This window comes from Aristolochia californica, unplaced genomic scaffold, assembly GCF_029961685.1.
Source record: "Aristolochia californica isolate CCGP_79_NKW_82.1479 unplaced genomic scaffold, dmAriCali1.0.hap1 SCAF_12, whole genome shotgun sequence".
NCBI lineage: Eukaryota > Viridiplantae > Streptophyta > Magnoliopsida > Piperales > Aristolochiaceae > Aristolochia > Aristolochia californica.
Window position 1 is genome coordinate 21990631 of NW_027181793.1, and position 12790 is coordinate 22003420.

General features: G+C 36.0%; 1 protein-coding gene across 1 annotated transcript; it reads left to right on the top strand.

Moving 5' to 3' along the window:
• Nucleotides 1-426: 426 nt before the first annotated feature.
• On the top strand, nt 427-2389 carry LOC137945412 (protein kinase PINOID 2-like). Its single transcript, XM_068791296.1, has 2 exons — nt 427-1163; nt 1336-2389. The coding sequence occupies exons 1-2, from the start codon at nt 595-597 to the stop codon at nt 2207-2209; spliced, it is 1443 nt and encodes a 480-aa protein (XP_068647397.1). The 5' UTR covers nt 427-594; the 3' UTR covers nt 2210-2389.
• Nucleotides 2390-12790: the final 10401 nt, after the last annotated feature.

A 12790-nucleotide genomic window follows, 5' to 3' on the forward strand; every position in this document is an offset into this window, starting at 1 on the left:
TCCACCGATAAAAAGATAAACATCGGCGACTGCAGTGAGGTGACACGGTGACGTGGTCTTGTTACTGGCTATATACTGCTGCAGATGGCCGGAAATCAGAAAGAGTCACATGCGAAGAGAGCTCACTGTAAAAGGGAAGGTGCACTTTATTGTGGCACGGGTGGTTCATGCACCCCTAACCTTTTTTCTCCACACCTGAATCATCTTCCACGGCTCCTACCTCTTTGCCGATCAATCCTTTTCCCTTAAACCTCCATGAAGAAGAGTGCAGAAGGATCACTCAGGCATAAGATTAGGGAAACTAGGTCGTTTTGTATCATTTTTAGGTAATAGTTTCGGAATTTAAGTTGATATATAGACAGATCTTAAACTGTTTCTCGGCACTTTTGAGCAGCCCTTCATTAAAGATCTACTTCAAAAATTGGGATTAGAAAGATAAGTACTTATTAAGATCCAGGATTAACTGGTAGTTTCACTGGGAGCAATCTATGTAATAATAAATTCTCTCTCTTGCCTGGTGCCATTTACTAGCCACAGCTGTCTATATATAATGCGCCTCACGGAACAGTAGTGCCTCAGATGTGAGAGACAACCATGACGCCGGCGAGTAAAGAAGAGACTGACTACGATAGTAGCTGCTCGTCCATCACCACGCGAGACTCCAGCCATGGCTGGATTAGTGACTTCAGCTTCGGGAGCTCCAGCTCCGCCTCCGTCTGCTCCTACACTGATACCTTCTCCACGTACAGTAATTATAAGCCGCACAAAGCCAATCAAGCGCACTGGGAGGCGATTAGGCTCCTCCGCCGGGATAATGGTTCCATCGGCCTCCACAACTTCCGCCTCTTGCGCAGGCTCGGGAGCGGGGATATCGGCAACGTTTACTTGTGTCGGCTGAGGAACACACTGCCGGGGTTACCCGAGTGTCTGTATGCCATGAAGGTTGTGGACAGAGAAGCGTTAGCCGTTAGAAAGAAACTGATGAGAGCGGAGATGGAGAAGGAGATCATCGCCATGCTTGATCATCCGTTTCTTCCTACTCTGTATGCGCAGTTTGATGCCTCACATTACTCTTGCTTGGTCATGGAGTTTTGCCCAGGTGGGGATTTGCATGCTGCCCGTCAGCGCCAGCCTGGGCGGCGTTTCACGGTTTCATCTGCCAAGTAAGTTTCCTTCTTCTCTGACCATTCACAGTTGTTGGGTGTTTTGATCGTATTCTTCGGTTTCTCCTACTTAATTATCTTTTCATTCTCCGTTGGGTTTACTTGAAGAATTTACAGCTTTGTGGACTTTGCGGAAGTCCTAAAATGACCAATTCATGTCCAAAAATGACAGGTTTTACGCAGCAGAGACCCTCTTGGCATTGGAATACCTCCATATGATGGGAGTGGTTTACAGAGACTTGAAGCCAGAGAACGTGCTGGTTCGAGAAGATGGCCACATCATGCTATCCGATTTCGATCTCTGCTTCAAATGCGACGTTGTCCCAAAGCTCCTGAGAACACGTCCGGGGCAGCCTCACGCCGCCGGCAGAAGCTCCTCGTCTAAGAAGGGAACCACCCAGTCCTGCGTGGGTCCCATTCCCCCGGTCCTGTCCTGCTTCTCTTTCGGCCCAAAAGAAACCAGAAAGAGGAACAACAAGAAAGCGACGGTGGAAGCCATGAAGAGTGAATTGCAAGAGATGGATCCTGAGTTGGTTGCAGAACCCGTCAGTGCGAGGTCCAAATCCTTCGTGGGTACCCACGAATACCTCGCTCCGGAGGTCATCGCTGGCTCCGGCCACGGAAGTGCCGTGGACTGGTGGACGCTCGGGGTGTTCTTGTTCGAGCTCTTGTATGGAACTACGCCTTTCAAAGGCGAGAACAATGAAAAAACTCTCATCAACATCATTAAACGTCCATTGATCTTCCCCAAGCTCGCCTTGAAGAGTAGTAAGGATGCGGAAGAGCTGGCTAAAGCTCAAGATCTTATAAGCAAGCTTCTGGTTAAGAACCCGAAGAAGAGATTAGGGAGCTCCAAAGGATCAGTGGAGATCAAGAGGCACGAGTTCTTCAAAGGCGTAAATTGGGCTTTGATCAGATCGGTGAGGCCACCAGAGGCTCCCAGGGATTTAGTGAAGATTAATACGAGGAAAGCAAGTCTTAGTAAGCTAAACAAGCTGGAGAGAGATGCAACGTACGAGATCCCCCAGCATTTTGAGTATTTCTAACTGACTGTAAATAAGTGAACACATGGATAGATAGAGTGAGAAAGCGAGCAAAAAACATGTTATGACATCGAACAGATTACTTAGCTCCTTTTCCTCTTCTTTCTTTTGTAACCATGAAAAGAAATACTACCCAGAATACTGTAGCTCTTCTTGTTAATTAATGTTAACAATTTTCTGCTCCTCCGTTACCAGTTAGATTAGATCAAACTCTGTTTCTGTTTTGTGAAACCTTATCACTGTGGCGAATTTGGCTCAAAATGGAGAGCCAGCTTGTTCATCTGACGGTGAATGAATAAATAATAAAATTAGATGGAAAGAAGAAAAGGAATTCCTGTGGTTGCAGAGACAGATTCTTTATGATTTCTCATAGTATGAGCTCATGATGCCGGCAACTCTGTCAATAATGAAGACTGACCAAAGGAGTCAACTGAACGAGGCAAAAAGTTAGAAAGAAAGGTCCGTTATTGGATGAAAGATGAATGAATTGCCACTCGCCAGTCTCTCTCAATGGCAGCAGAATACCCTTTTCCCCATCTGCACCGCTCTGCTCGCAGGCGCACGCGAGACTCTCCACTTTGCTGCAAAGTGCTTTAACGCCATTGCAGTAGCTGGCGGTAACTTACAAGTAAGGGCATTCTGAAGGCGCCTCCTAGCTCCGATTTGATCAGGCAGCTTCTTTGTGGTCGTCGCAAAGTGGGAAACTTTCTCCTTTCGATCTGCTTTTCCAGGGAAGTTTTCTTGGCCCAAAAATCTTTGCCCCCACGAGGAAGATGACTTTTGTTTTTCCTTAGAAGGGACATGATAACATAAGCAAATTTTCGTTCATCGATCATTTCAATTTCCTCTGGGAGTAACAAGGATTGTCAGTGGTAGGGTTCGATTCAACTCATATGGTATATTGCTATCAGCATGATGTGATAATTAAAGATTCAAAAATTTTCATAAGAAGGCAAAGGGAGGCTTCCTCTCTGTCCATCTACACATGGGAGAGGTAGCCTCCTTCCATGTTAGCAACTGAATCATATGTTTGAAACATCAAGTTATACATTAATGAACATTATTCTACAAAGATCAGAATAGAACTAGGTATATTTACATGAGGTTCACTTGACATCATTGCAGGAATCAGCCTCCCTGGGTTCAAGTTACCTGTAGTCATCCATGACTCAACAGTCACATGTACATCAAACATGATTAAATATGGGACCAATTTGTACTACAATAGAGCTGAGAAAAACCTTCAAGACATAGGAGAAAAAAGCAACCAGTGTTCAATTTTCAAACTTATGACTATAGAAGCAACAAGCAAATCAATACATAATCAGAGAGATTACATGTAGCTTTAGAGGCACATTTGATTTTTGAAGTACTTCCAATGCTTTCTTTTGCTTCTACTTAATTTCTCCATCAAACATAATAAAAGAAGGGTCCAAGTTACAACGAGGACATGGATAACAAAATAGAACCTAATTTGTAGAAGCAAAGAACGCTTAGATAGGTGGGGGTGGGGGTGGGGTGCTTGTGCCTTCAACTCATTCCTACTCATGCATGGAGAAGCCCCCACAAACCTAGTTTTTCCTTTTATGATAAACAAAATCTTTTAAAATTATTATAGCAAATAATTTTTTTAGAAATGAGTCGATTCTTGACGGCCGATCATATCTGGGATGTCTGGATCTTTTGCAATGTGGCTTACCAATAATTTGAATAGGAATGAAAGAGGAATCAACCCTATAAACCCTCACTAACCGGATAAATTGTAACCACAACAGGCAAAAATTCTATAGCATTTTTACCACCAAGAAGGGATTGAAGCAATGGAAACCCCTATTAGCCAGATGAGAGGGAGATCTCTCTTCCTGACAAAAGAGTGTAAAAGATGTCATGGTTCCACCTACCTCATCAGGAAGCAATAGAAACCCCTGGTAGTTTCTGAAAGACTCTGTTCCATACAAGCAAAGGGCATCCTGGCATTTCCGTTTTCTGCAAAAATTCCACTCTACCCAACAAAAAGTTTTAGAACAAAAAAAGTATTTGATCCTTGTAGGATGTAGAAGCAAGAGAAGTTGAACTCATGGCACATGATTCGAACCATGTTGCAAAAATTCAAATTTGAGAATATTAGACCAAGATCTGAAAGTTATAGGTTCCCAAAAAAATTAATGACTTACCGACATGTACAACAGCTAAAAAAGTTTCCCAAGTATTTACATGTTCATACTTTGAGATAGTTCAACCATTGTTTTGTGGAGAAAGCTCATACCACGACTTGTGGGCTATAATTTGAAATCAATCATTACGTTGAGTTGTTGTCTGTATATTCTACAGTTTGAAAAACCAATGTTAGATTTACATTGAGCCTAAATTTTCAAATCAAGTAATTGAGAATTATTTTTAGTTAACTATATTTTCAAATCAAGTCATTGAAGACTATTTTAAGTTGTTGTTTACATTGGATAGGTACTTAGGATTCATGTAGCTATTGGTTTGTGCTTTGATTATTAAAATTTGTCTATTCAGAGGCAATTTACATTGGGGTATATTTTAATCAAACAATCTTAACAATTGGGTCAAGTCTTGACTAGGTAAGACAGTCCTACCCCAAATTATTTGAGAAAAAATGTTGTGGTGAGGATTAGAAGTTGGAAAGTTGTGTTTGGTGTTGTATGAGTCATAAAACCTTATGTAGGCAGGCAATGTTGACATTAGTTTAGATGATAATGTTAAAGTCTGAAATTGCTTTGATCTTTCTGTTGGGCACAACGAAGTGGACATATTGAGAATTGGTGCATTAATGGTCAATATTGATGGTTTTGAAAAAGACTTGATTGTGTAGTGTTCATGAATTTTCAAATCTTCATATCACTTGATCAAGACATTTAAATTCTCTTGCACTTTTTTTAGCGAGGGATTTGTAATCTTTTAAAATTTGTCGTCTAAAAGCTATTTTAAGATAAAGGGGTAGTAAGGCTTTAAAGAAATTGTGGGTACCAACAGGTTGTCGAATTCATGTGAGACATATTTCAGACATTCACGTTAGCAAAATTTCAATAACAAAAATTTCAACAGAGTAGATAGATGAAAATGGTTGTAGTAATTACTATAGTAACTAAGAAGTAAAGGTTACCAAAAAGATATCATATAACATAAAAATTTATAAAAAATGAAAAAAAAATTGCACAAGGATGAAATGAAATTAGCTAAAGATGAAATTTCTATAGACAGGGCATAAAAGGCTGGTCTAGGTGACTAAGAATTAAAAGCTCTAAATATGGGAATTAAGTAGTTTTTATTCAATTTTTAAAGTAGATATTGGAACATATATGATTACATGTAGATTCTGTTGAAGAGTAGGTATGAAATAGGCTTATATGACTCTCACAGAAAGAAATTTCACAAAGCCGAAATTAATATGGTGGAGTCTTACGGGAGTTTCACAAGAGGATGTTTTCTAGAAGAATCTCTGCTAAATGTGTTTTAGTTATATTAGTCTTTTATTTATGTGAGATGAGATCTCACATAAGTGTCCCAGTTAAAGGTATTTTAGTTCTATTATTCTTCTATTTGTGTTCAGTTGCTCAATTGTTCGAGGATCTTTTAGTGTTTAACTTTGGGTGTAACTGGGATAAGGGTAGTTTAATTGTAATTAGATTGTACTTGTTTACTCTATTATAAATAGAAGTTCATTGTACTCAAAGTGGGATCTATAAGTTGACTTGGTCAACCCACTAAGATAATGTGATTCTTTTCTGATTTATCATCTCTAGTAGTTTAAGTTTGTTTTCTATATTTTTTCTTTCTTTTTTATCCCAATACCCGTTGTTTCCATAACCTTCACACATCCATACTAAAAATTTTCATATTGAAAACTATATATTAACGGAAAGATCCTTGAGTCTAATTTTCAATACAAAAAGAATTTTTGAAATCGGAGTCTTATATAAATAAAAATCAATATTTAAAGCAACGAAGGTTAGACTGCAAGAGACGTTCAATCAGTAGTAGAAAATTTCAAATTTCAAGGTGTTGTATGCCATTAAGAACGATATTTTATATGGAAAATTATATAGAAAAAGATAGATTTGTAAGTCCATTTTTTTACCTATTCATCCAATTATCAATCTGAGTTTTCTAGGGGGAGATATCGATTTTGGAAGAGTCAATGGTCATGCTGGCCACAGAAGAAAGAGTACTCAGTTTTGCCACATTACAAAATAAAAAACCTATCAAATTCTTTCTCTCACAATAAGTATATGATATGACAAGAAAATATACTTGAATGAAAGATTCAAATTCTAGTTTCACTAGGAGAAAATTTTATGTCAATCTGATCTATATTTAAGGAGATATTCGCATTGGAGTTAGAAAAAGTCAAGCTATAAAATGAAGCAAATTAAGAGGTCATAAAAGATTTGAGAATGAAGCTTTTTATGTCAAATTTGGTATAAATTTAAATCTCTTTGAGTCTACTTTCATTACCAACAAACCTTTTGTGATTTTGAGCTAAATTTTTGGAGATATCGATATCAAAAGTACTAAAGGCCAGTTCTACCAAAAGTTTCTCATTATCCTATTTTCTCTCCTGCTCTCTTTCCATGCATATAAGTGAATTGAGTTTATTTTCTACGAGAATCCTATTTTTTAGCCAAATTTCTCTTCTAATCAAAGGGTTTTTGGTCTGAATTAATTGTTAAGTTGTGGAGCCTAATCAACGCCCCCGCCCAATCCACGATATATTAACTATTGTTTCATTAAGGGCAGTTTTGGAATTTTATTCTTGTATCGCGGTTGCCCTAGTTTCCTCTTTATATTTGGAGCACCGCTATTAGGGTTTTATCATCCGAGGAGCATAAGTTGCGGGTGAGAGAAGTTAGAGAAAAAAATAACACCTATAAGGGTGGGTGATCTCTCTTGTAAACTATTTCATCTTCATAGTGGATTACTGCAGCTGTGAAAGACAGGACGTAGTCTCACCTTGAGGCAAATCTATATAAATTTTGTTGTCTTTTTTGTGCCTTTTTTTTCCTTCTTCTGCGTTTATTATTATTGCTCTCGTTAGTTTGGAATTAGGGCGCCTAATTCCTAACATTAATCACTCCATGATGTGCTTGTTCAAGGTTTGGAAAAAAATTCTACTTCGATGTTGTTTTCAAGTTTTGCGTTCTTGTTACTTGGTTGTATCTTACGCATTGTCAACTCCAAAATTTTGGTCATTTAAAAAAATATATATTTGGCCAAACTTATTAAGTTCTACCGTTATAGTTTCCCCTAATTTTTTTTTAAATGTCATATTCTAGATTAATTGGAAGTAAGAGTGTTGCATAGTCGCCTCTTTCAAGTTAAAATTGTTGTCCTTTAGTATTACTTTAGTTTATATTTTTGTGTTTTCATCACTTTAGATCAATGCCTAAACCCATTACCTAAAAATATAGGAGTGTGCCCTACATCCAACTTGAGTCAAGTCTTTTATTCTTCACCTAAGAGGTGATTTGTATTTGAGATACCCTTAAAAAGTGAGTAGTCTCTTTATTAAACCCTAAAGTTGGGTTGTTTCTCTGCCTTTAAAATTGAGCGGAGTGTGCTTCAAACTATGACTGTTTTGACTGGTGGATGAAGCTTTGTCATATGGCTAGGAATGATTTTCTTCTCCCCATTGTGTTTTATCCAAGTTAGTCTCTATGTCCTTTTTATCCCCAACTTGAGGGGGAGAAGTAGAAGAAGTGCAAACAATAAGTATTTTGTTCTACTTGTTGTAGTGATTTTTATGTTACCAAAATATTCAAGAAAGGGGGAGAACAAATGATGAAGATTTGACATCTATGAAAAAGTTTTTAGCCAATAAAGGTTGAAGACAAATAATTTTTTTCATTGCAAGTTGAAGTTATAGACTCTATCTTGAGGGAGAGTGTTAAAGATATGATATGGAAGAGTCTTATATGATTCTCATAGTAAGAAGTCTCACAGAGCAAGAATTAATATGGTGGAGTCCTACAAGAGTCTCACGGGAGGAGGCCTCATAGAAGAGTCTCCATTAAAAGTGTTTTAGTTAAGTTACTCTTCTATCTATGTTCAATTATTCAATTATTCTCGGACTTATCTTTTAGTTTATAATTTTGGGTGTAACTAGGACAAATGTAGTTTAGTTGTAAATAGAGACTAATTGTACTAAAATTACAACAAGTCAATGAAGTTTTTTTCTTTTCCAGAAATTCAATAGATTGGTAGGGATAAAGTTAGGTCCAAAACTCATCCCAAAATGACTAGCCAGATTAGGAGTCTCTGTGTCAATTAACAAAATTCAAGGTATTTTTACTCATTGATCCATTTGAGATTATTATTTAACATTTTCTTTCATGCATGGATCCTCTTTGTGGCTCATACACATATAGAATTTGGATGGAGACACATGTACAAACACATTCTCTAATACAATATTAAAGTTGGCCTCAAGATCCATCTCAAAATGGTTAGCTAAGTTAGGAAACTTCCTTTTAAAATAATGAACCTAATAACATAAGATCGTTCCATTCATTGAGTGATGTAGAATATTCTTTAATAGATAGGTCAATGCCTTAGAATTCATTTTAGAGCTTCTGCTTCACACACACACAAAAAAAAAAAAAAGGTTTTAAATTTAATGCATTCTGACATTTGAAATCCTCTAACATATGCAAGTATTTATTTTAAGAAACAAAGATTAGTAGATGTGTTTAAAGAATTTTCAATGATGGTTAATATATGGACAGTGATAACGAGTATAATATGTCTTTCCAAAGTTAATGTGAGTGTTTCAATTCAACATAAGTGCTTCATTCTTAGTTGCAATGTGTAGATAGGATAAGAAAATTTTATAAATTATATGACATCCAATCTTATTATAGTATATATAGAAGTATACAAAAATATAACTTAACAAAAAAAATTATAAAATTTCAAAATTTTAAATATAACTTTTAGGTAAAAATATAATTATTTTTTTATAAAATATCAAAGCTTTTAATAAAAATATATTTATAGTATCTAGATGTTTTTAAAAATATTTTATGCCATAAGGAATTTTCAAACAATGGACATCTTCTTCCCACCTAAGTAGAAGGAATAGAGGGAGCCGACGTGGGGATGGCTAGGGAGCGTGGTGGGGGGTGTTCTCTCCTTATGCACGAGCAATGAGAGGTGGAGGCCCCTTCACTAAATAAAAATAGGGGGAGGGAGAGTTAACGCCCTTTTCCCTAGGGGTGGGCACCAGGCTGGGTTTCACAAGGAACCCCATCCGACCCATCTTGAAAACCCTGGGATGGGTTTTAGATTTTAACCCATGGGCCAAGGATGGAGCAGGAAAAAAACTTCGTCGATTTTCGGGTTGGGACGGGTTTCCCTGAATCCGACCTATGACAAACCCGACCCGCATGGTTTTATTACCCCTAATACCCTTTAAAGTATACCAATGACATATTTTATAATACAATGATGTAATTTTATAAGTTTCTTAGAGGTATAAACTTGTTGTGAGATTTTTATGGTGTATTAAAATTTTTATAATTTTTATAGCTTATAAAAAAATTAATGGTCCATTATCTTATGGCCCGAGAGGGGATGAGACGGGGATTGATCAAGAATGCGGGGTTAGGAAAGGAATGGGACAGGGAAGGGGGAATTGAGTTAGGGTCGAATTCGGGTTCTGGGAAACCAGTTCCCGACCTGACTCGTACCCACCCCTAATCCTCCCACTTGTTTTTGCTCTGGTATGGACAATGAAGAAACCACCACCGATATTGTCTGATGATTTTTCAAAGAACACCCTCTCCCAATGACTTTTTAGGAGATGGATTTTCGGCATCTACAAGTTGGAAATCTCTTACTGAAAAACTGTGTTATTTTACAAGCAAAATTTTCCAAGGAGCTACGTATTTCAAAGAAATGAGATAATTGTAAGGCCGCGTTAGCACCCCTGATTGAAAATTTATATCCCAAGAAAAGCTTGAAATGTTTTTTCTACGGTACACATTTCCAAGAAACCTTCAGATAAAATCCTATTAGTACCTGACAAGGAAATTTCATGAAATTTATAAAAAAATCAATGAAAATTAAATGGACATGTTAGTGCTTTTTTTCTAGGAAATAAATAAAAATTAATAATCAATCAAATACATTACCACATTTATCCCATAAATTTTCAGTAACATAAGTTGTCAAACACAAAATTGCCTTGTGCTAAAAGTATGATAGTATCATTTGTCAAATACTTATTTAAAAAAATTTCATATAGTTTAATGACCCATCTTGGCCCAAAAATCTTACCTGGAAAATTATATGATTTTTTCTGGTAAGAATTTCTAGCTAGAAAAGTGTTTTAAGTAAACATGAGGTACTAATGCTCCCGAAAATTGTATTTCTACTAAAAATGTATTTCTAACATTTTTCTTGGAAAAGGCATTAACAGAGCCTAATATTGCTCCTTTGGAAATATTTTTCTAAGATTTCCAGAAAAACATTCTCTAATAGACCATAAATCAAATTAGTGACCATTCTAGTTACACATATAATTTTTATAATCTTGAAAAAATAGCTCCTTGTTACTCTATTTTTTATATTATCCAAAGAGATACCATGTTTTCCAAATATAAGGTTGACAGAGATGGACTTACTTTTACTCTAGTTATAACAGGGGGTTACTTTTACTCTAGTTATAACAGGGGGGGGGGGGGGGGGGGGGGGGGGGGGGGGGGGTTAGTCCAAAATGAAGCAGAGATGAATTACATGTGCATTACTCATTTCATTCGATTAGGTCGTTAGCAGTGAATGAGCGCATCTTCATTTGAATCACGCCAAGTGATTTTCTCAAGCAAAAATTGGGGAATCGTGTTTCATACCTATTTTGCAAATCATTCACATGAAGCGATTGCGTGAGACGCGTCTCTCCCTCCCCCGATGAATTTTTTTTCCTCATTTCGGTCTATTCATTCTCTCTCTCGGCCTTCCTCTCCCAAATTTTTTTTCTCCCGCTCTCTTCTTCCTCTCGGCTTCTTCTCCTTTTTCCCTCTCTTGTCTGCTTCTCCCGTTCTCTTCTCTCTATCAACTTTTCTCCCTTCTCAGCCTTCCTCCCCCAAATTTTTTTCCCTCTATCTTCTCCCTCTCGGCCTTTGTCGCAGAGCCGCCATCGCAGAGCACAGGAGGCCGAGCCTCTATCGCAGAGCCTCTCGGCCTCCCTCTTGGCATACCATCGAAGCGCCGCCTCCGTCGATGTTGCCTATTGGCCTGCCGTTATCTCCCACCCTTATCGGTGCTGTGAGGAAGACAACGCATCAGCGCCATGAGGAAGACGACATTGGTTTAATTTTTCCTAATAGGAAAAATTAAACCAACGTCATAACTTCATTATATTTATTTTGTAAAATAATTCATATTTTTTATTTATAAAATAATAATTTTTATTTATTCAGTATATTCATTTTGTAATTAGTGTATTAAATTAGTGATTTAATAGTCGTAATTAAAATATTTTTAAAGTAAATATTTTATAAAAAAATTTGGTTTAATTATCCCATTGCTATAATTAATTAAACCAATGGTTTTAAATTTTTTGGCAATATATTATTAATTAATAATACGTAAAAATATATATTATGTTATTTATAAAATAATATATTTATTTTATTTATTTATTTACTATTTTATTAAATTTGTAATTTTTAATGTTAAAAAATATCTTATGCTATTAAAAAAATATTTATTTATTTATTTATTTATTTATTTATTTATTATATTTTCTTTTGTTATTTTTTACTTTTATTTTTTATTTTTATAATTTATTCTAGTCACACGTAATTATTATATTAATTTATAATAAACTGCAATCATTAAGTAATATAATATAGTCTTTCAATAATTAGTTTATTAATATATTTTAATACTACACATTAAATCACTTATAAGTGTAGTAACCATGTTTTTTTTGGTTAATTATCTGTTTAAGTATATGTTCTATTTATTTATTTATTCTTATAATTTATTCTAGTCACACATAATTATTATATTAATTTATAATAAACTATAATCATTAAGTAATATAATATAGTCTTTCATTAATTATTTTATTAATATATTTTAATACTACACATTAAATCACTTATAAGTGTAGTAACCATGTTTATTTTGGTTAATTATCTGTTTAGGTATATGTTCTATTTAATTATATTATAAAAAGTTACCCATTCTCTTCTTTATGTCATATTTTTCATTTTGGGGCACTAACACTGTAATCTGTTTTCCAGTGCACTTGAACTCGTCAAAACTAACACTTTATTAATTGCACGTACTCTATATCAAAATAGCTACTCTTAGTAGAACCATAGTGTTCCAACTTGGAGAGTCGATCCATGACTCAACTGAGTCAACTTGAATTAGCAATGGGTGTGAGCAAATTGGATCAGACCGAAAATGTCCACATAGCGTTACTTCAACCAGACCATATTGGTCCAGAAGTCACCACTAGGGGTGGCATCGAGCCAAGCTGAGCCCGAACCTGCCTATGTTCAAGCCGAGCTTGATTTAATATTTCGAACTCGACCTCGAGCCCAGCCC

What these genes read in the sequence shown, in the direction of transcription:
- LOC137945412 (XM_068791296.1), top strand. Translation starts at nt 595, where the DNA reads ATGACGCCGGCGAGTAAAGAAGAGACTGACTACGATAGTAGCTGCTCG. An exon ending in TTCACGGTTTCATCTGCCAA is followed by an intron (nt 1,164 to 1,335) that starts GTAAGTTTCCTT and finishes CAAAAATGACAG; the next exon opens with GTTTTACGCAGCAGAGACCC.